Here is a 24939-nt window from a genome sequence, read left to right on the forward strand (position 1 = left end):
TGATTTTTTCTTTCTTTTTTTTGAAGAAGTCTACATTTCTCAGCAATTAGCACAAACATAGGCACAGCCCATGCACAGAAATGCTCCAGCATTTCTGGAGACCTTCTTTAATGCCAACTGCTTTGACTGCGAGATCAAAAAAAAAAATGCAGTAAGTTCTGGACTGATCATACTTGATAGTTTGGTGGTAAGCAAAAGAATTCCTGCTTGAAATCGAATGGCATCAATATGCATTATTTCCTAAATGCAGGGCAGAATACTTGCTACTAATGCAAGCAATGCTTGAAAGAAAGCATTATCATGATCTTACAGAAAAGTACTAAACACAACATGAAGTAACTATGCTAACAGAAAAGAAAAACACCACCACAGTAACAGACTTAATAAATTAAGCTACTTTCACACTAGGATATTATGTACTACCAGGCAGCTGATTTTTTGAGTGAAGAGACTCATCAGGTGCCTAATAAGAGAAGATACTTGGCACAGCTCCACCGCCATTCAAATTGATGTCACGGTTAACAAGCTGGCTACCATACAAAGCCAATCAGGCTACTGGTATTCCAGATTACTCACTAATGGCTTCAGCAGCTTAATGAGTGCCAAACATACAGTGCCATTAATTGGTCGAGAGAGAGGAGGAACAAGTATCCAGGAAGGAGGTAAGATGCCATTCACCTCCTGAGCAGCACAGCACCGCGTTGTCCGTTAGCATGGTTGTTGCTGAGGAACCAAACTAGCAAGAGAAAAAGAGATGGGCAGAGCGAGGAGCAAGTGGAAGATTTCAGACCCCAGGCACAGATCTTCACTGTAAAAAGCTGTTTCATCCACCCGTTGAGTGCTGAGGCAGATGGGGGCCGACCCTCAGAGCGCTGAACGCCCCATGTACTGCGCAGCACACCTGGACACCGCGCTGTCCCCAGCAAAGGGGTGGTGAGCACCCATCCTCTGTGCACTGGCTCTTCCTACATCACCACCAGCCCTGGGCATGCACCCAGCAGGGAAGAAGCTGAACAAGGCTCATTAATGATAAAAATTCTTGTCTTTTTAAAAATTTATTTTTAGTTCAAACTGAATCACAACTTCCTGCCCCTCCCTCTTCCCTCCTGTGAAGACATAAGTACCTCCAGATCAACATCTTTTTTTAAGAATCAAGAGTGTAATGCATTTCAACTGCTGCTATTACTGGTTTTACAGTGATGATTTTGTCAGAGAGAGGTTGTTTATGCAACTCCTTAAAGAACAAACAGGAAAAATCCCACACACAAATGCAGATAAACTTTTGGCATGTAAACACGGAATACATATAATTACTGCATTATAAAAAGTATTATGTATTTATCAAAATAGCTGAGTGTAACACTTTTCAACACATATTTGATATGGCCCAATCATAATTTGAAGGGAGACTATATACCCTGTAAGGGTAACTGCATACCCCATAAGGTAGAGGGTACAGCTATATGGGTATGCCATAACTTAGAGACATTTGACAATACTGATGCCAAAAAGGAGGGTTTAGTTTCATTTTACCCATGCTCTGCTGATTTTTTGTACTTTGTTTAGTTAACTCAATACATTCTATAAAGGTATGTAAACAGTCCTGATTTAAAGACCAGAGAGATTTAAATTAAATCCATAGATCTGGACTGGTCAATGTTAATGTCTTCATTAACTCAGATACCTTATTTATCCCTGAGCACCTTAAAACTGTAACCCCAAATCTCACTGAAGAACACATAACTACTTCACAACAATGTAAAACTGCATTTGGATAAATCTGTGTCTTACAAGTCCCACTCTCCTTTACTGGTTTAAAGAAAAAAAACCAAACCAACCAAGAACGTGTCCCCTCCCCTTTGTTTTTTACATGTACTGCAACATCTTTAAAAAAAAAAATCACCTTATCAAACAACATCACCTACAGACACACTACTGACTACAAAAATATTGCATAGGAGTGTCAGTGGGCATAGTCTCACAACATGAGAGAAAATGCTAAGTTTTCTTTAAAACATTATGGCAACATTCTAATTTATTTTCCTTTTAAAAATCAAGTGGTTTCACTTTATTTCAAAATTGTACAAAATGGCCATGGCTGTTTATAAAAAAAGTCTCTGTCTTGAGAATATGTGAAGTCTCAGGTGCATTAACAAAAGACCTGGAACCATTCACAGTGCAGCGGAAAGCTTCTTTTGAGGCAGAAACTACAATTCATCCTTCTTCTTTCCCACTCTTTCATGGTCTCTTTCTCTCAGGGTTCGCATGAAAGTGGTGAATCCAGACTCCTGGTTTTGAAGAAAGAAAAAGATGAGTCATATTTTTACAAATAAACCAAAACAACACGTCAAGAACAGTTACGGCTTCTGCATTGCCTGATTGTGCAGTGCTCTCACCCAGTGCTGCTCCACTGCAACACAAGGGGAAAATATCCACACAGGTGCCACATGTCAAACTTTGAAGAGATGAGGCACAGAGGAAAAGGCCCTAAAGCTCAAAGTACAACGTAAAATCTGTCCCTAGAAATGCCATTGGTGCCTATTTGCCAAAGACACTCAAAGACGTTTTCATGCCACATTTGTATGCTACCTGTGTCATGTCAAAAGCAGTTAGTTGATCTTTTGTTGGCTATACAAACATTTGCCACTGTTCCTCATCCCTCAACCATTTTGATAATGATCTTCCTCCTTTTCCACACATAGATGAAGTAAACATTCCACATTCAGACGAAGTAAAAAGTAAACTTTTTTTAAGTTACTCTCAAAATTATTGTCAAACAATTTCAAACCTGGCTGCCTAGATGCCAAGCTCTGTATTTCAACAACTTACAGTTTCTGATTTCTAAGGTTGTTGGATGCCAGCAGTTTCCCTTTCCAAAGAAAGCTCTGGGCATGAACACCACTCATAGGCATTTCAAAAGGCTGAAATATGTGGAGGTGTGAGCACCTGTGTCTGAACACACTGTCCACTGGTACACAAACGCTGTAGTTATCTGGGCAAGTAACAGCACTTTTACTGTTAAGCAATCCCAAAACATGCCAATCAAAACTGGTGATAAAGATGGAAAATACAAAGAGGTAGAGAACAACAAACAGATGCCGAAGATTGACTTTAAAAAACCCAAACCCAAACAAAAAACAAACCCCAAAGAAAATAAAACAAAACAACCCTGAGCTGGGAAGCTTTTGAGAAGGCTGAGCAACAAAACACTTCTAAAACTATTCTTCCACTGAAAAAAACTGAAGTGACAAATTTTGGCCATAGATCATCTGAAGGCATCTGGCAATCACTAGGTCCCATGGGAGAACCCCAGTTTTCAAAGCTGTGTGTCTGAAAGTCATTTAAAGTACACTTGGGTCAAAGGGTGTCCTGACTCTTCCTTGCTCAAACTGCTTGGGGTGAAATGCCCTAAAATCTCTGCTCTGGACCTGCATTTCTCTTGTTGGTGTGAAGGACCACTTACAGGCTACCGCTGGGGCTCTTCCCCAAGGCCAGTGCTCCAGTATGGGATGGCAAGGAGCTGAGAGCTTCTGCTACACTCACTATGGCTCCTGCTGTAGCACGTCATGTTGCTCCCATGGCAGCTGACAACAGCTTTCTTCTTCCCTGCCCACATAAATTGATGATACACCAGCTGGACCACACTGAACTAAGTACTCATGGATAGCTACTGGTTTAGTGCCACAATCCAGAAGAGTAAACAGGTCCATTGACTCCCACTGCTGTCTCTTGAGACTTCTCTTGCAAGGTAGGAGGTGGCTGGCCAGGGTGGCTCAAAAGGTGGTGTCATGCCAATGAGAAGTCCTTTAACAGCATGGTCCCTTGTTACTGAAACAGATGTGTGAACAGACCTGGAAACCCCAAGGAAGGCATTGTGCTAAGCACTGCCTCCAGCGTTACCACGACAGGAGATAACAAAACCTAATTTGATGCTGCACAAGGAGAAGACCACAGGTTCCGGGAGAGGTGGAGGGGGAACACAGTTGCCAGCAGCAGAGAGATTGTGATGTTCCTGTTGGGTAATTTAATGCTACCCAAGAAAGGGTTGGCTGCACGCAGGGGATTAGTCAGTCCACTTACGGATCTCAGCATAGGGATAATCATCTCCCAACTGCTGTGGCCTCAGAGCACTCCTGTCTTGCTAAATTCTTTTTATCAGCCACCACAGATCCTTCCTGTCATATATCATTTCTGTAAGTATGGGTTAGAAATACAAAGATTGTGGCTGAAATTTTACTTAATTGTTGGCTACTGCACCCATCTTTACTTTTAAAATCTGCAATTGGAACTAAACACAGTGTCTATAACAACGCCTGGATCAGCATCACGAAATGGTAATTACTGGGGTCCTAATGCGGGAGAAAACTGGAAGGCAAAGCTCCATGAAAACTTCTTTAAGACCCTGATCTAAGCCTTAGAATTTGACTTTTTTTCTTCATGCTTCTCTATAATTTGTTGAGTTGTGCAAGGATCTTTTATAAAAAACACTGGATGGCTTGAAGACCCCAAGTTTTTCTTGCATACTCTACCTTCTCCAGGCAATCAACCCCTGCTGAGAAGTAACCTCCCTCTAGGAGGTTATGACAAAGAACGCACACAAATAATTGGACTGCTCCCTTCTTTTCAGGCATTTTACAACCACGGAAGGCACTATGCCATTTCTGCCCCTTGTACTCATAGCATATAATTAGCTGGCCACATTTGGACAAAAGAATGAAACTTCAGCCCATGGGCTAGATGGCACAATTGGTCCTTCCATCCAGAGCTCCAGGAGTGAATCTGAATCAGAGAGAATGAGGTATTTAGTTTCCCCCAGTCTCCAAAGGGCAGCTTTGTCCCTGCTATAAAACCAATGGTCTGTCACCATTTGGCAGCCTGGTGGACCCGTAACATGTTTGCAGTGTATGCGCAATCCAGATCCAGAACTCACAGGAGCAAATTCTGTGTTTTCTGGCATTTCTGCACCTAGCAGCAGCCCATGCAATAAACCCTTCACTGTCACTCAGTCCAAATTCACTTGCAGACTTCAGCTTGAAGAATAAAATATACAACAAAGCATTACCAAATCTACTTCTTTTCCCTATTCTCACATTTCTAAAATAGACCAAGTATGTTCCTATGCAGATACGCACAGGGGTGTGGTACACAATGATTAATCCATGTAAGACAGCAACAGAAGCAGTTAAACATCCTTCCAGCATGGTAAAATTTTACTCTGCAGTTTTCACTTGCAAGGCAGTACAGGCAGAGGAGACCTTCCTCCCTGTATCAAGTGATAACTCTTGCTATTACTTACCCCTCTTTCTCCAGTATATTTTTCCACAAATTTCCCGTAGTTGTAATAGTTGAAGGTGGGGTAACCGTCAACCCCCTCCTGCTTACACAGGTCATGATTCTGTTCTTTCGCACAGTCCACTGCCGCGTAGGCGATCTGAAATGCAAGAGATCAGCATGAGGCGGGAGAAGACAAATCAAGACTCGACTTCATGGTTATGCTGCTGCAGCTTAGACTTAACACTAGGAGAGGCCCAAGTCTTCTGCCAAAAGCACAGCAGCTGTGGAGGAAGATCAGAGGGTGGTCATCAGGTCAAGCCATGCGAACAGAAGAGCAGAAGCCCGCTTCCTCCTGATGAGATGCTGCACTGCTCACAGCAGCACCTGGCCTGTGCAGCTGCACGGTGTGTTCAACTCACAGAGCAGCAAATCACCTTCCTAGCCTCCCTGTTGAGCACTGTGTTAGACTCTGAATGGGAAATCCAGAGGCTGTGTTAGTAAAATGACATCCAAGCATGGCAGTTACAGCTCTGCCACACTGCAATATTTTTCCTGCACTTTGGTTTTAAGTGATGAACAGTGACAGGGTGACCTTTGGTGACGATAACAACCCACCTAACCCAACCTCCTTCCTGTGGCATGGCTAATGCTTGGAAAAGTTACCTCTTCTGTTCTTGGAGAAACGTGGCTGGTCACTTACACAGGATATTAATAGATTAATGATTTCTACCCCAAATAGCTTTTGTCAACTCCACGCAGTTCTCCCAAGGTCAAACATGGATGGGTGAGAGGCCAGAACGTCGTCTACCAAGTAGTGCAAGTAAAGCAGTATGCTACTCGCTTGCACTCTCAGCTTGGGTTTATGTTTCCTTTCCTGTCATTTTTTTCAGTCTATCCTTTAAGGTAGGGACTGTATGTTACGTGCAGCCGTTAGCGAAGTGGGCTTTAATTCCTTTTGAAACCTCTAGATGCTACTGTCACATAAACCAACCCCGAGTAGGAAGCCGCCTGCCATGCTCTCAGCAACACCCTCTGTCCCTGCAAGGAAGCGCAACCTCACAGCCCCAGTAGTCAGCTCAGGCTAACCCTAGTTTAGAGCATTTGACATTTGAAACCTGAATCTGTGAAGTACTGAGGAGGGGTTGCACTTAACATTTCTGATGTTGAAACAAAATGCAATTTATAGGCTTCTACTTAAAGCAGCCGAGCCCTCTGCTGTGATTTCACACTGACTGTTCCCGCGAGCGGCAGTTCTGGCTCTGAACGTACGCTGCTGCTTACACAGGCTCGCCTTCACAGCCCGCTGCATGCTCCGCTGAAGAGCAAACAGGTTTAAGTACAAGCTATGTAAAAAAACAAATTAGAGGAAGGATTTTTTGTAATTGTGGCTTACAATGTATCAAGCGCTAATTTCATAGCACACATCTTAACTTAAAATTTCTGTTCCACGAGCCTCCTTCAAACAATCTGATCAAAATACCTTTTGCTTGCATGACTTTAGGGTTGCAGTTGAACTGTTCTTCCATAATTAAAAGATCACTTAACATTCCACAATGCCCTCCAGTTTCATGATGACACTGTCAAAACGAGAAAACCTGATCTCATTATCCTAGCAGTAATTAAAGAGATTGGCAAAGCCAACTTCAGTTAATTTGCTTGTTTTGTTTTGGCTTTGAAAGCCTGACAAGACAATACTCAGTAAGATCTCACTTGACTCTATCTTCAGATGGAAAGCACTACATAAAGTCAGCAGCATTCTTACCTTAAATATTTGGTTTCTGTTTTCCCATTTTAAACATTAATAAGGCTATTACAAAAACAGGACTCTTGAGAGCTGTTAAAAACATGTATGATCACACTTCTTTCTTTTTTTTTCCTCCCCTTTTTGTAAACAGAAAGACTCCCACTCATTCAGGGCCAGTTAAAATGAAAGGTTAGGAATAATACACTGCAAAAGAGTTTCATCTAAGTATTTATGCCTTCCTGACCTTAGCAGCCAGCCAGAATTTACAGCCCTGTTGGCCACTTTTGTGTAAAGGAAAGCTTACAATGGAGATAAACATTTAATTGATGTCACAGTATTAATGTACAGAGAACACTGAAAGTCCTGGTTCCCTGAAAGTAGGAATAATAAGTAAAACTGTTTTTTTCTCACTGCACTAAGTATCACACAGGGAGTGATTACAGCCATAAAAAGGGCAAGGTATATGTGGACTCACATAGGTCTTAGTAGCTGGTCTGAGGCATGAAACTGCTGTGACTGATGACCCATTTGTTCTTAGATAGTGTCTTGGAGATTAGGAAAACTAGCTTTTAGTGTATAGCAAGGAAGAGAAGCCCTCTTTTCTGTATCTCTCTGGAAACATCTAGACTGGCTCTGGTTGGAGCCAAGAGATCTATTTCACTTACAAAAAGCTTTTGTGAGAATAGCCCCAAGTGAGGACAGAGCATGGTGGAAGAATGCAATGCTGTAAGGCACTGTTAACCTTGTTCAATGTATCCTTACTTGTTGCCCCAAAACAGATGACTGATAGACTATAAGAAAATGGTGTCTGAAAGAAATACTTAGTAGTCTGCCTGAGATGCAGCTCTCCTCTATAGCAAATGGAAATCTAAGCTGGTCCATCTGTGCATTTGTTATGCTTGGAAATAATGCACAAAGATCCCAGTATAAGTCTGGCCACAACAGTTGCTTTAGTCTAACACTGTACCTAATCTAACAGGTCTAACGGTGAGGGACATGTACACCTGGAGCAGCATTTGGAGGACGTGTCAAGGGTCTGTCATTCTCTGACAAGCTCCTGATGCAAGCTCCCACATAGCCCCACAGACTTGCTACTGCTCCTGAAATGTCATTTCGAGCCCAGCTCTTCAGAAAACACATTCCTGTTATTTTTACAGACAGTGAGAGAAGAGAAACAGCAATTTTCAAAAGCCTTGTAACTTATACAGACCTAAGCAAAACTTCATAGAGAGACATCTAATTCCCAAGACTGTATCCAAGGCTGCATTTCAAATGCCTGCTGCCAGCAGTAGCTGAGTAAGAGTACTTACGAGAGCTTGAGTGATTACTTTAGAGTGGAAATGTTAAGGCAGTCTAAATATAGAGGTTGCTACCATCTCTATGCACTCATTACCATAGCATCACAGTCCTAATTGTCTTGCCTGTCTCACAGCGGAAGATCAAATATAGCGTACAGCAAGAAGAGAGAAGTAATGCGGAAAAACACTTCAGCAAGACGCACTTCTGGACTGAGGACCTATTGCAATCTCAATTCTATCAACTTCAGACAGCTGAACTCTGAGACATACCAGAATTTCAGCAAACAGCAGTGATGCCCTTTGTTTCATTCTGTCTGTGTTTTTATGGGCTGTGAGTATTAAAGTCAATTTTTGGTAGAGGAGTCTCCTGCAGCAGTTTTCAGTTAGGGTGAATCACTTCATGACTGTACTGAAAGGCTGCACATAAAAAGCAGCAGCCTACAAAAAGAAAGTCCTGGTTCAGTTGAGCAGCGATACATTGCAGGAAGGTTTTCCTCTCATTTTCAATTTTCTTAGCAACTATCTGTTTTTCTGCATCACTAAAGAAGGAAACTGAGTCAGAAAAAATAACCCAAAAACCCTCTACCAAAATCTGCTTAAAGTCTTCTGAAGAAAACTACTCTCAGAAATGATCTTCATATGCAACTACCAGCAACAAGTTACATGGAAGATCAATGGAAAGTGTAGGTTATCAAGACCTATAAGCTTTGCCTTGCAAAAACACTAACTATTCAACCAGAAATTTCAGACAGATTAAGAGTAAGACATCCCTGATATGTAACCAGGAGCTAAGACACTTGGCATCATCTTTCATGAATTCCCTCTCATAAAGAGGGGAAAGAACTCTCTAAAAATCTGTGAGAGCAAGAAACTCTCCTAATGCTGGTGTAAGAAATAAACACACACACGCACACAAATGTCCATTATGGAAAAAACCCAGCTTTCAGAAGACAAGATTGATTTTATGGATATCTTGATTGTGAGGGCTAAAATTTAATTTCTTGAGCTTTCCTAACTTTCCTATAACCAGAGGGAAAAATCCACTGAAAAAACATTACAGAAAGAAAAAATCCTATGTGCTGTATCTGTGCTGCCTTAGATATTGACAATACATCATTACATGCAAGTTCTCTCTCCAGAGGCAATGCCGTTCAGGTTTATCACCATCCTGTTCAGTAGGTGTAGCAGGAATAGAATAGTTATCAAATGAAATGAAAGTCAATCAGAGACAGTGGACCCCAGAGGAAGTTCCTTGGAGTATATCCAGATTTCTTTTTGTTATTGGTAGTTCCTCACAACTGGTATGCAGCTTATAATAATTCATAATACCAGGTTAGTATGTATAATAATAAAAATGCATAATAATAAAATGTAAAAATAATACCAGTTTAGTATGCATTTTTCCTTTATCCCACTGTCAGTATAGTTTAACACAACTCTAGCAATATCTCGGACTAGAAAACATCTTTATCTGAAAAAGGAAGTCCCACAGCAACATTTCATGGTTTTACCAAGAAGTGAGAGCTTAACTACAGAGTTGCAAACTCAACTCCACACGGCATTAGAATGTGAGCAATGTATAACCAGCTCTGAAGAGCTCTTAAAAAACAAAACAGAGCATGGCATATTGTTCAGAAGCAGCGGTCTGATCGCAAATGCTGAGCTGTTGCAAAAATCAGAACTTCTCATTTAGGTGCTGAAATAGAAGTGGAGCTACGCTGAAAACGTGATCACTGACCTCCACGTGCCATAGCTGTATCAGAAGGATGATGCCTTATTTTTTTACTGCTTAGGTATTAGAAAGAGAAAGAAGTATTTGCAGTATCATCTAATCATACATCAGGCATACACATCTAATACACAGTTCCCTTCCAACATAATTATGAAACAATTTTTTGCTCTAGAGGGATCTTGCAGGTAAGGAACATGATTATATCCGGTGGTTCAAATAGATGTGTTGAAAATTGAAAGTGGGATCCCTTAAACCTTCCGGGTAACTCCTTTCTATTCTTAAAACCCCTTCATTTTAACAGTTTGTCTCCCAGTCATCACATGATGATACAGTAAAAATACCCCCTGCAATCCTAGTTGTTCTCCTGTTAAAATATGTACTGTGACACACTGGTTTATTGATTCAAGGAAATAAATCTCTGCTGGAGCTAATATTGACTTTTGTTATGAAAATGGAAGTGAGTAACTAACTGAATATTGATTTCAGAGAGGAATGATATATGATAAGCTTAAGAAAATTTAAAAAAAAAAGTAAAATTGCAGCATGGAAAAGAATGCTTCCAAACAACATTTTTAAAGTATAGTCAATTCCAGATGACAATTACTGGATTGTTAGGGGGAAAAAGCCTGTTGTTTCCAAATGTCTTAAAAGCATCCATGAATAAGACAGATGTGAATTTTTCTCTATGATTATTCCACAGGTTTCTATTTATATTACCTCTTCTGGATCCTAACGGGAGCTATAAGCTAGCCTGCTAAAGCTTGTTGCGATTCAGCTACTGTTCTCAATATGAAAGGCCTTGCAAATGGAAGATTCATTATTAGATGCCCTGATGTGTCATCGCGGCGTTACCATAGCTGCAATTCATCAGCTGTTCTCAAAGCAGACCTATTTGCAAAGGGAAGATCCATTAGTAGGCACCATGATGTACAGTGTTAACATCACCACACTTAGTTAAGTCTGATTAAAAAGAAATTCCACACATGCCTTTTAAGCAAATAAAGATCAAATCCTTGGCCAAATTAAAATATTAACTCATTTGGATAACTCTGGACAGTGATTTGGTTGGTATAATGATTTAAACCATGGTGCAAACCACAGTTTGCAATACGTACTGGGGACTCATCAGTTTCACTGCTGACTTGCAGCTCCCACAGCTGTTTCTGTACAAACTCACTAGAACCCAGTCTGCAGTGCCCTGATTTAGGTCAGTGCGTTTGTACAGGAACAGTCTTTGTGAAAATGGAGAAGATTGGTCCAAAAGCAGCCCCTTTGAGGGAGTTCCAGAGATTTGTTACTGAGAGGCCTTCAGGAGTCAAGAGCTTTCCTTCGGCAAATCCAAGCTGGAGCATCACAAATCAGTTCCTTCAAGTTGAACTTTAGGATCAGCCAAAAGGCAGAATGCAGAGTTGTTGAAGATTTAGCTGGTGCCCTTTCAAGAGTCTCTGGAGTAGTTAGTGAATATGCCTTCCTGCTCTTCAATCTGTTCAGCAATGTGACAATCCTCACATTTGCATTTTCTGACGTACACTGGTCACTGCCAAAACTCAAGCTGTGGAGCACAGGCTACAGGTTTTCCCCTGGCAGCTGTATGCAAAGGCCACAGCGCCCCAAAGCAAAACTGGTTCAGAAGGCTTTTCTTTTTCTTTTTTTATTGTTTTCTTTTTAAATAACTGAAAGCAATATACTAACTGCTTCACCAGACCAACCTCTCCACTGATCTGGTCTTATTGGAATTTTTCCAGGTACATGGAAAGACGCAGAGGCTCTGGTTTATGGCTTACACCCAGAGCCGTGTTTTTTGCAATAGCCACACCACTGCCCCAGCAAGCACGCAGGCTCAGGATTTCTGCTAAAACCACCAGCAGCGATGTGGCCAACAAGACCTGACACTTGGGGCCAACGTTCCGAGCGCTGCGTTTTTAAACTCTGACTCCAGCAGTGCCGATGATGAAAAAAGCACACAGCCCTACACACAACCCCCGGGGGGAAATGCTTCTGTGCCAAAACCACCCCCTTACAGCAAATCTGCAGAGCCAGAGACATATTTAACAGCTTCAAGGTCTGCTCATCTTCAAAATTCCAAAATAAAGACTCAAGTCTCTCAAAGGAGGACACCTTTTAAGATACCATTGATAACCAATTCAAAGCTAGAATGTTTTTGATTGTTCTTTGGCTCCTGCAAAATTAAATGTTTAATTGAGTGATCGCTCCTGTTGAAAAGAAGACACAGTTTAAATGCTACCATACTCTGTTAAAGTGAAAAAAACTTTCTCCAGGAGGGAAAAAAAAGAAACTACTACAGATTAAAAATTAAAATCTGTAATCTTTCCCTGTTTTTGAAGGAATAAGTACTTCTTCCCTCTTAAGCAGTAATTTCACAGAAGTTTGAAACCCTACAGAACTACAGATTAGCCAAAGCTTGAAGGCTCAGCCCAGTTTGAAGCATGTGAATATGCCCAGTGCTGCTTGTGGGAACAGCCATATGCCCTTCTTAAGTCTTACACAGGTTTATTTACTTTTCCACAAGGGCACAAACTGGCAGCAAGAAGCACCTTGGCAGGTTATGGCTGTACACAATTAAATAGGGCTCCCCAGATAATCAATCCCTGGCACTTCCATAACTCACTGGGGTGGAATAACATCATTTTCCCTAACTGCACACACCTCTTCGAAACTGTACCAGCCTTAATATTCCCTACCGGCTCTCCTGTTCCAACTCATTACATTTTATACCTCCTCACTTCAGCCTTAAACTGAAGGCAAGAGTTGCAGCCGTCAATCACTGCTCTGCTCTTGGAGTCCTTTCATAACCCGCAGTCTGAACCGAAAGCTTCACAAGCCTGCATTTACTGTCACCACCATGTCCAATAAACCGCACCATGATTCAGATTGCTTGTTAATACATCCTGAGGCTCTAATAAGCAAGTTTCACATTGTTTGGTACATTTGCTTCATCTCCTCTGAGTGAAATTTTAATGAGTTTAGGAAAGAGAGGCTTCGTTGGGAACTACCAGAGAAGTGGGAAAACAAGGATACTTTCTCAGAGATCTTGGAAACAAACAAGTAACCAAAAGGCATTTGAGCACAGAAATTTACAGCAGTAAGAGAACTGAAAGCTGCACAGCTCTAAATCTCCTGCGTGCCAGAGGGCATAAGTGATGGACTTCTAATTTTATGCAGTGATACAAGAATGATTTGTTTCTTGTCAATCTGATGCATCTTCTGTGAGTTACAGAAAAGATAAGACGAAAAGACAAAAGAACACACCAGAAATTCTTCCCTTATGGTCACAGGCAGATTAATAGGAGTATAACTGTTTCAAAATTACCTCTTCATTTTCCTATGAAATTGCCAAATCTTTTCCATGCCACACCTAAACACAAAGCAATCATGAATTTGGAACAAATTTGGAGATCAGAATGAAATACAGTTCACTCAAAGATAATAAGTGGGTTTCTAACTAGTTATCTGATTAAATCCAGTGGCCAAGGTGTTTGTTTTTTTTTAATCCTAGATATGCACACATTCAGTTAAAACATTCAGCTGATGCAAAGAAATTAACTGGTGTGCTTCAGCCATCAGGTGTATTTTCAAGGCAGAAGCATGAGGGTCCTAGAAGGGCCCAACATCCTAGACTTAAGTCAGGCAGGCAACTTACAGAAATATATTTATGCTACGCAAGCAAATATTAGTTATATGATTGAGGTTTTCAGGAGCGTCACACAATTTATGGTTCTCGACATGCACCCCACTTCGGTTGACAAAAGTTGAAGGGGAATGAAGATTATGTAAATTATCTTCCATTAACCTTTTAATGAGAAAGAATGTGTTTTGCTTCATAGAAAAGACTCCTCCATAAAGAATTAAACAGAAAAGACAACAAATAAATCAGAGTAACTCTGACCAAAAAGACACAACCTTTAAGATGCAGATGCATTTCTATTAGCGTAACAGCAATTTTATCTACAAGCCTAACACCTGATCAATAAGCAAAGCCTGTAAAGTACAAATGGTGTAAAACATTCCTAAATATCTTTGAAAGTATTAATAGCAAGTTACCTTTCGATCTTCTTTAAAGACTTCGGCAGCGGTTGTAAAATGTGGAATGGCATTTTTACAGTGTGGGCACCCTGTTTGACATGGGAAGAAAGAAACAGCATAAACGTTACTTGTAAATAAAATACTGGGACAAACTCAAGATACAAGGTGAATTAAGAGAAAATTTGTATTTAAAATAATTCTAAACAAGAGTTCTCCACTTCTGGGAAGAGTAGGACAAGGCATCTGTAGAACGCATGTCAGTTATGTGAACCTAGGCATGTGTTTAAAACCCCTCTCATTTCAAGTAGTTTAAGTGTATGTTTTCAGTTAAGGGACACCCTATGTAGGGACCCATGGGTGCAGGAGGCTTCTCTCTATTGCCTGTCCCTCAAGAGCACTGAAAGATCACCAGCCACAAACCACCAAAATGTTTCCCTGCTGCTGTACCTCCTCCTGGGCATTACCATATGGGCAATTACTGCTGTTGCCACATCTACAAGCTACATTTGTGCACAGGAATTAAGATGGCATAGTTGTGAACAGGAGAAGATTGGAATTTGGAAAGGAAGTTGCTGGATTAAAAATTCCATATTAAAGACCAAGGGGAGCCTTTTAGAAGTGTTTGGGAACTGTCTGTGTTAGGGCCAAGCCATTAGGATCACAAGGCAGGGCAAGAGGAGCAAGTCCAACAGGGCACACATCTTTCATGTATGGAGAGCAAATGTCCAGTCCTGGATTAAGATGACCACAGCAGGCCTTCGCGGAGACCTTCCTCCTGTTCAGCACTAAACAGGCAACCCCAGAAGTTTTACTGACACAATACACAAGAACCCCACAGCTTTGTGTGGGAGAACGGCTGCCTATGTGTAAGAAATTACTTTTTTCAAACATAGGATAAAGAGGTTTTTCCCATGCAAAGACTCAGGACACTATTTTTTGCTTAGATGCAGGGAAAAATGGAATGGACACACTTCTGTCAAGCCTGTATAACACTAGCAAAGGCAAAAGAGTTCATCCTGTTATTATTGCTGGATAGGAACAGAACAGAGCACAGATGAATTGCTCACCAACTCCAATTACAGCTTATGCTACTGTTGTTCATCATTGTAAAATACTAGTAAACAAGTGGCTGTGTTACTTTTAAGTCAGTACTGATAAAATGCTCTCTTAGGAGGCTTGCAGCCACCCTCTCATAAACTGCACTCACTCTTTTAGCTGACAAGAAAAACAGTATCTGTGCATGAACACTGCACACACACTTTCACAAAGGAGAAAGCTACACACCCCTTTCATCTTCACCAAAAGGCAATTTCATCTCTTACTTGCACTGCTTTGAATTTTAGAGTATCTTTTTTCTTCAAGATGGACTTTCAAAAACACTGCAATGACATACACGTGTATAAGTACAAGGAGAGCTTATGCAGTAACTAAGAATACTGAAAAGTCAAGGGGTCATTTCCTGGGAAACTGAGGCACTTCTGCAAATCCATCTTAATGGCTTCAAACTCTCTACGCAGCATAATGGCAGTCTATCCTCAGAGGAGCAGTGTTTCACTGGGAGATAGTGCAGGTCCTCCACAGCTTGCAAACTATTAACTTTGTTGAGCAGTTCAGCATTTGACAGGGAGAAAATGGTCAAGAAAAGAAGGAGGAGGTGGTGGAGGCTAGGGCTCCAGGCTGCTCCTATGTCCATCAGCTCACTTTGGTGACCCATTTTCTCTCTCACCACTTGCCTGCTCTATCCGTTCAATACCAAAAAGCCTTCGGGTCAGGCGGGTCTCCTGACACATCTTGGATAATGTCCTGTACTGTGGGGTGACTGCCTCGGTTGACTTGTTAACACTGCTCTACACAAATAAATCAGAACTGGTGACAACATCTAAAAAGAATTCCAGAGACAAGAAAATGAGAAAAATCAGGCACCCCTAAAACAAGAACACTTGTTCTGGTCTACGTGCTTGAACTCTGTAGTTTACTCTAAAGCACTTCCAACTGTTACACTAAATCAGAAAGGCTCCTAAAAACTTAAACCCTTCAGGTTCCCCTTTCTGCTTATAATCTTGAGCTTAACATTTAGAATTCAAACAGCAACTTTCAATAAAAGATAGTTCAAGAGAAATATGAGACTTCAGGTCTTCTTATTCCCCCTCTAACACCTTTATTATACATCAGTCAACCAGTTTCCCGCCTCACGGGTACTGGATCTGCAGAGAACAGGGTATTAATGGTTATTAAAAATGTAAGCTGCCATTTACAGGGGCCAAGAAACGACTGGTAAGAAAGCAGTGTCTCTTTAGCTGGTGACTGCTCAGAGAAGCATCAGCAGCTGCTGGATGTCCCTTCCACTCTAGCAAGTCACCACTGCACGTGCTGCTGCATGGTGTTCAATAGGTGGCATCAAAAAGGGCCTTAAGCACAGTTCTCAGAAAAGATTCACAACTTGTAAGGCCAAAAGGGAGCATCTGATTATCTAGACTGTTATGACATTTTGGAAAAGGTAGGCAAAAATCAAACAGGCTTTGGGGTTGTGGTCAAAAATACCACATGGAGAGAGGAGAGGAGTCCCATGTAATTCAAAGCATCTAATAAAGGAACCTATTAGTTCCTTTAAACTAGTTATTACTAGTTAAATTAGTTCCTAAAGGGAGTGGAGCATCTCCCTTATGTGGAAAGGCTGAGGGAGCTGGGTCTCTTTAGCTTGGAGGAGACTGAGGGGAGACCTCATTCATGTTTATAAATATATAAAGGGTGAGTGTCACGAGGATGGAGCCAGGCTCTTCTCGGTGACAAACAATGATAGGACAAGGGGTAACGGACACAAACTGGAACACAGGAGGTTCCACTTCAATTGGAGAAGAAACTTCTTCTCAGTGAGGGTAACAGCACTGGACCAGGCTGCCCAGAGAGGTTGTGGAGTCTCCTTCTCTGGAGACATTCAAAACCCGCCTGGATGCCTTCCTGTGTGACCTCATCTAGGTGTTCCTGCTCCGGCAGGGGGATTGGACTGGATGAGCTTTTGAGGTCCCTTCCAATCCCTAACGTTCTGTGATTCTATGCTCACAACTTTTATTTCCTCTTGTCTGTGATTTTCTCATCTTCCCACTCTAATGCCAAACAACAAAAAGTTACCTTCATTTACTGATCTGAAGCTCCAGGCTTCCTCCTCTCACTTCTCCCTTGGCCCAACCTCCTTTCTTTACTGCACTGTGCTTGTAAAACTAAAACACAAACATATGGCTTTTGGCAGAGCTGACTCCAAGTCCAGTAGGCATTTTGTTAGCCTTGGACATCCATCCACTGAACAGATGTGAATTCCCATGGAATTTCAAGGAGTCACCGAAAAAGGGGGAAGGAGCACATCATATGGAATAGCAGAACTTCATCTGTTACAACTTAGAAGGATTGCCAAATGCAGCAAACACTTGGAAGTCACCCAACCCAGTCATTCTTTTTAAAGCACACATGCCAAAAAAAATAAAAGCAGAGGTTGATGTCTTCATTTTGACAGACGGAAAACTTGTTCTTCCCATTCCCTCTTCACACCCACTATCACACGTTTATTTTAAGTGTTAACACTATCTACCAGATTTGAAAGTGCAAAGAAAGGAAATGTACCGAGCACTGTACATGAGGATAGGAAGTGTGCAGGCTCCTTACAAAGGGTTTTCCAGATGGGTTGCAATGAAAGGAGATTAAACTGGTGGCATATGAAGGTGTGGGTATGATGTCAAGAATCAAAAGGTCCTGCCCCTTCTCAGAAGTATTTATAGGACAGTAAGTCACTATGGACTAAAGAAGTGGGAGGATTGATTTCATTTAATTGAATAATTTGGGTGCTATGCTATGCTAGGCACACAGGCTTCCTACAAGGCCAAGAGGTGGACTTTCAGTTGAACAGCACTGAAATTAGCACTTCTGGGAGCAGAGCCTTCTAAAGTAGGTGCAGGGATTTGCTTTAGTAATTTTCTTTCTTCGTTTTAGCACCATTGTCAAATTTGATCTCAACAGGGTTAACAGCAGGTGTGAACTGAACAGTAATTTCCTGTGCCTGACTTGAGAAATCTGAAAGAAATCTGCTCCAGGAACATCCAGCCTTTCCACAGGATCCTAGCACTGGCACTAAAAACCTCTAATCACTTCTGCAAATCTCAAGCTAACTTCATTTCCTAATGCAGAAACACACTTGCATCACCTGGCAGGAAAGCAAGGGAGCCTGACATCTAACGCACATGTGATGGCACATGTTAAGGCCATTCTCCATTCCCAATCAGCAAACAATACAGCTTTATTACAGCTCTGGCCAGACATTCTCACCTCTCTGTGCTCAAAATTTTGCACTCTGAAGGCCCCCCCAGATACCCTTGTGGTGGTGTCTGCTCTGCCTGACCTCTGAAGCCTGCCAGGGGATGAGGGCTGCCTGCTTAAATCACAGGTGCATGGATCTGTGTGAGAACACCTGCAATAGAGGAGTTCTACGTTCTCTTTGCCTTTGCACTACAAATCTAAAATGCTACATGAATCCGGTATTTTCTACAGGTTTTTTTTCCCACCGTTCATGCCATAAAGTTGGTAACGGCTGGGAAGACACACTGCAGTACAGTCACAGCAGGCACCGTCACATTCCTCACCTTGAAAACCAAGCAGTTCTCCACTCATTCAGTACATGAAAAACACAGTTTCTGTGGGCAGAAATTCAAGAGGAATGGCTGAAGAACAGCAGAGAACGGAAATCAAGTAAGCAAGCAAGCAGGCTTCATTCAGACCCATTATCACTGAGTGGGAGAGGGAATCAGATTAAATCTCCACTAATTAGAGAGGCATTTAAAGGAAAGCTAGTAAGTCTTTTGGGAGATAAATTGATGGAAAATATATAGCCCAGCTTATTTTTTCTGGACTTAATTTACTGATAGCAGGAACAACTACACAGTATAGCATCTTCTCTGGGTGTCTTTGAGGAAAGGACCAATGAGGCAGCGTTGGTTTGGGCACAGAAAGGTGTTGGAGAGGCCAAGGCAGAAGCTGGCTTCAGCCTCATGAAAACACTGGTTTGAACACTGGTTTGGTTTATGTCTTCAGGACATAAAAAGTTGCAGGGTTGAGCTGGATGTGGTTTCCAGTATCATACCACAAAACATTTGTATACATGATGTAAAACAAAGATACTGCATGGGGAAATAGAAAAACTTACTAAGTGCTCACATCACCTTACAAACTGTAATTTTTTTAAACAAATGCAAACTGAAGAAAAAACAATATAAACTCATTTGTCAGGTAAGGTAAGTAAGACACAAAACTGGTATTAAAAACCAAGTGCACATTGCCCCAAACATAAGAGTAATCGAGCATATGCTGTGGTAGCAATTCAATAAATCCACAGAAATAATATCCTGTACTCGGAATTGTAAACATTTCCAGTAATTACAGCATCCCATGGGATGCAGAAGGGATGCAAAGATGATTTCAAAGCAATTGAACAATCGAGTGAATAACCTACATACCTTTATTACATTCAAATGGAGATTTTCTCCTTGGACGAGGTTTCTTTTTTTTAAACAAGTGAATTGTTTCGAGATGATAGTGAGTCAAAAGAAAAACTTAGAGATTCTTAAAACTTCAACGTACAAAATTATTAGGACCAGATGGCAATTGTAAAGATGTCTCCAGAGTAGTGCATGAAACAGACGCACCCTGTTGGACAACAGTCACCTTATTACATTTAAAATAAAATTGTGTTAAATTTTCAGAATTGCCTAAAGGAATCAGTTCCTTTTTCCAAAAAAACACAGGTTTCTGCTTGCTTAAATATGAAAAACGTCCTTTAAGTTACTTCATGCTCTGTTTAATTTGAAACTACAAAGCCCAGTGATATAATATAACCTCTCTACAGCTGAACAGTACAAGGTTAATTCAGTTTCCTTAGAAGAGTGGAATCTGTATTAGCATAACACATAGAAGAAAGGTGAAGCTGTTTTTAATGAATATAAATCAAAAGCTAACAATTTCTACAAAATAGATAAAGGCAGCAAATGGACATCAAAGCAGTATCTACAGTCAACAGAGGTAATAATGATGTTTTGAGTATATAAGGGGCTTTAAATGTATTAGAAGCAAACGAAATCCAAACAATAGTAGCAATATAGCTTTGAAAGAAAACGATGGAGTTGTCAAAAGGAACTTCACTGAATATATAAATGAAAATACTAAGTAGGGGCGGAGAGGGTCTCTATGCCTGGCACCTCCTAACTGCTGTTTGCAGTTCTGGGTCCACAAATCAAGAATGAGCTCAAACTGGATGGGGCTCAGAAGACCCATAAGAAAAATAACAGGACTGGAAGGTGAATTTCATGGCAAAGGGAGTCAGGAAGCTCAGTGTGTCAATAGCTTAAATCCAAGGATTAAGAAGTGACAGAAATTGAGAAAGTCTAGTTTTACAATTACAAGCTATTCAAACTGGGTGCCAAAGGCTAAGTAACCTCCAGAGCTGGCTGCATGCTGAAGCCAGTTAAACTCAGGCAGAAAATTCACATTCCCCATCACTAGTGATTTTTAGTCTGAAAGAAAATGGTTTTCTGAAAAAGATGCTTTCAAGCAGTGGTTCTTCACCTGATCAGACTGCAGCCTGTCCTTGACTCACACTGCCGAGCTGAAACTGCTACAGAGGTGATATGTATGGTTTTGCTGTCCTTGTCTCAGCCTCCCGAGGGGCTGGGGGCTGCAGAGCACCAGCCCCACAGGTCAGGGGAGGACAGCCGCAGCTCATAGTAACCTGAGCATCCCAACCAAAGTGGCTCTACCAGCGCAGAACAGGCGCTTTGACTTCAGAAAGCACTTCCTTATACTTCTTGTCCACCATTAATACAGAATGATGCATAACCCCACATGTTCTTTCTGTGTGTGCTTTTAAAATCTTGTACATAATAAAATCTGATAAGTAACAAAGCAGTGTGCATGTATTTTAAATAAGATTCTTTCAAAGAGATAGCTTAAATGGATATACATTCTAATGTTGTATATCAAACATTAAACTAACTTAAACTGTCTGTATTTTCATAGCAAAGTCCTGGCCAATTCCTCAGAGGAGATCTGAAAGCCCAGTGATTTGTGAGACTGTGGCATTTGTGCTGTCTGCTCTATCCTCAGCGTGAGGAAGGGCTCTGCTCCTCCTTTAGCTCCCAGCTTCCTTTAGTACTTCTCAACGGGTGATCTCAAATGCTTTAACTAACATCAATTAATTACGCTTCAAATTGTCCCTAAGAGAGACAGACGTGATTATTCCCCCCTGTCATTACACCCAAGGTTAAATGGAGTCAGGAAGAGGTTAAGTGACTCTCAGGGTTCACAATCCTGCTTGATGGGGAGCAGGGCTGCAAGGTGCTGACCCCATTCACTCAACTGCAAAACCATTGGGGCCTCAGAGGGCTCAGCACGTGGCAGGATGGAGCTCTCAGTGCAGAGTGCAGAGCAGGGAATGACTTTCCAATTCTCCATCTCTGCTTGAAATCATCACTATCTAAATAACAGGGGTAGATGCTGCCCTCCGTTATTGGTTTTTAAATGACTGCAATTCTAAGCAAGTGAAAGCAGCACACTGCACAGCTATCAAAGCAAACTGGGGAGCTTGTAGACCACAGAGTAAAGCAAAGCCTCTTTCCACTTCAAGAGCTCCAAGTGATTAACTAGAATTAAGAATATTACTTGGTCAATCAAGGAAAGACAGGCCACAGACAGTAATTGCAGAGATAAGAGCTGAAAAAGGGTATACTACTTAAACCAACACAATTCATGTAGCTACAGATGTTATTGAATCCACAGGCAGATTTGAGAAAGGCATTTGGAGATGTTAGTGAAAGGTTAATTTGCTTTTGTTCTACCAGTAGAGAACTGGAGGGCCTTTTAATTGAATATCTGGAACCAAAGCTCATCTTATGACATGACCTGACACATAGCGTGATCATATATACAAGACATGAGTTATTACTAATTGAAAGGAGGGGAATTCGTTCTTTGATTTGAAAAAGTCATAAGGTTTTCAGTTAATCATCAGATCAACCAGGGCTTGCCCTGCTACTCCTAACAACAACAGGCAACCTACTACCAATTTCACAGCCTGCTGGTAGGTTTTGCTGTGGGTTTTTTTCAAGCTATCCAAACTCTCATTTTGTTGCACTTCAGGGGTATACAGAAGAGATCAGGGATACAAAACTCAAATCTTTGGAAACCACAGACTTGGACACAAACAATCGCAATAGCAGCAGCAAAGTAATCAGAACAGGCCAAACTGCGAATGTGAGGAGAAAGAGTCGGCACAAAACTCCTGGACTGTTTTATCTACTACAAAAGGCAATGACCAACTGCAGCAAATTACAAATAACATGACAGCACTTGGCATCTGGCAACAAGTAATTCTTTAAGACGGAAAGCTGTATGGGAAGCCACCTCTGGAGAGAAAGGGTTAAAGAGCGACAGTGACATCCAGAGCAAAACTTAAGCATCAGTTCCAGCAGATTTGGATTTTCCAGATAAACTGTGTCACTGGCCCGCGTGGCACAAAAGAAGCTGGCAACAGCGGGTAACAAAGTCAGCATCAGCCTTGGTTAACTGCAAACATAGGTAAAGAGCAAACAAAATCGTTTTGCCATCTAACATGCCAGCAGATACAACTGAGAATCAGAGGATAAACTGCTCTGAGTTAGCAGCAGTCCGGCAGAGCACTGGGGGAGGCACTGTTGAACTACACCTGCATTAAGTGAGGCTCAAAAGCAGCCCCTGTTATGGTAATGCATCATCAGAAAAAGCATCTGTCTTATTGGAAATGGGTTTGACAACAGTGCATAAAGGTGGGTGGCGTATTCACAGTTAAATGTCTCCTGATGTACCCCACACAGACTTCAGGTGACATTGCATCAACACAGCTGTGTGTCTGCAAGGAGAGAATTTTATGGGGCAAGGACATGCATCTCCCTCCTCTTCCCCTTCTCACAAGCATGACCTGTTCATATATAGGTAATATTTTTCACACCAATTCAAGCAGCTGTAACATTTCAGGGTTACAACAGATTTAAAGCATGAATGCTGTTTTACAAAACAAGAGGAGCTGGATCACTATGACAAATTTTAGCTTAACGCCACAGCTTCACAACAGCCATCTCTGAGCACTTCCATCACAGTGATGCACAGTCCTGTGAAGTACCTCAACTTCTGAGTTGAGAGCAGCCAAAACTGTTCTCTCGGCGCTAATTAATATCCTCGACACAAACACTGGGGCTTAGCACAGTTCTGCCAGCCTGATTGCAGAGACCACTCTATAAATTCATCCTTTATCAAAACCAGCCTGTTAATGGGCATCAGCACTATTTACACCGACAGGAATGCACCTCACTAATGTGAGCCTGTAGCAAGAGCACCACTAATGCAGTAGAGAAACCAGTTAGCGGCAAAGCCAACATATCAAAATTCTGCAGCGCCAGCCCACGCAGGATTTAAAGCCTCATTATCAGAGGGTCCAGACCTTACTTCTGCCTCAGTCAACAACCAGAAAATCCTTCCTGCAAGGGTTTTTGCCTTGAAACGGATTCTTTCTGTTCAGCACGTTTTTAATAATTTTTTGATAGCTTAAGCTTCATTTGCAAACACGCACATTTTGTTCAGGCTCTTTGATGCAGCCTCCTAATGAAAACTTAACAAGACGTGCTTGCAAGCAATGGGAAAACCTCTTGGTGGGAGCCAATTTGAGGCCATCATGGGACACTGAATTAATCTGTGCTGCTGCTTTGCTCGGTGCATCTGGACCCATTAACTCAACTGCAGAGCATTTTAGCCTCCTCTGTGCATCCTTCATATAGAACTACACCACCCAGGTCTGCTCAGCACCGAGTCCCAGATGGTCATCTCATGCCCAGCAGCCACTGGCTGAAGCCTCATGGTGAGTGAAAATTGCTGTTTTGTTACAGCAGGCCAGCTTAGCCAGAACACAGCATTATCTCACCAAACCTTCCCATGCAAAGGCTGAGGTACAGTGTGACCAACTTTGCCCCTGCTTACTTCAAAAAATGGGAGGGGTGAGAAGGAAACATTAAAGCTTTCTTAAGAACAGCTTTTTGATGACAGCTTGGGTCCCACGAACAAGGTAGCAGACCTGGAGGAGCATACTGGCCCTCCTGGCTGTTAGCATTAATAGCCAAAACACTGTCTGCACCCACTCTGTACACAGTGCAACCCACTCTGGCAAGGACTCTCGGCTAAATGCTTTTTTGTCGTTGTATATTCCTCGACGCATAACTTGGACAGAAGAAACTGGGCAGTTTTTATTGTGAAAAGACAGAGGAAGAACATACCAGGATAGAGAATGATTAAAATTTTCAACAAAGCCTGTGGGTAAAATTAATGCACGTTTGCTTTAGCTCTCAGCATTTTATGCACTGCTGATGAAACACACAGCAATGGGCAGGATGGATTTAGTCAGAACTGAAAAAAACTGTGATCACTATCTCATTTCTTACTGCCAAAGAAATCCCTATCTGATTTCTTTCTTACTGATGGCCAGAGGATGACCCATCACACAGTCCTGATGCCAAGATTCCCACTTGATTTGGAAGCCAAAGAAGTCTCCTTGTTTTACATCAGAACAATACCCAGGTACCATCTCCCACTGATAGCTTGGAACAACATAAAGCCTTTAATGGCTCAAACACCACCCTGAATTCTTCTCTGATTTTATCAGGTGTAAGCACCCTCGTTCACTTCTTCCAGCTCTGAAAGAAAAATCCTACAAAACTTTTAAGTGAAGAGCCAAGGAGGCTGATGTCTTTTAATTGCACATCCTCTTGTCACAGTACAGCCACTTACTC

At 41.6% G+C, this 24939-nt stretch overlaps 1 protein-coding gene across 1 annotated transcript in view; it reads right to left on the reverse strand.

The window, feature by feature from the left end:
- Positions 1–2081: 2081 nt before the first annotated feature.
- PDIA5 (protein disulfide isomerase family A, member 5) overlaps positions 2082–24939 on the reverse strand; it is a gene marked incomplete at its 5' end in the record, with an annotated part of 88081 nt that continues 65223 nt past the window's right edge. Inside the window, 3 exons of the mRNA XM_010183035.1 lie at positions 2082–2288; positions 5297–5431; positions 14111–14181. Coding sequence (XP_010181337.1) covers positions 2208–2288; positions 5297–5431; positions 14111–14181 — 287 coding nt within the window. The remainder of the gene's footprint in view (positions 2289–5296; positions 5432–14110; positions 14182–24939) is intronic.

This window comes from Mesitornis unicolor, unplaced genomic scaffold (assembly GCF_000695765.1).
Source record: "Mesitornis unicolor isolate BGI_N332 unplaced genomic scaffold, ASM69576v1 scaffold40844, whole genome shotgun sequence".
Lineage (NCBI taxonomy): Eukaryota > Metazoa > Chordata > Aves > Mesitornithiformes > Mesitornithidae > Mesitornis > Mesitornis unicolor.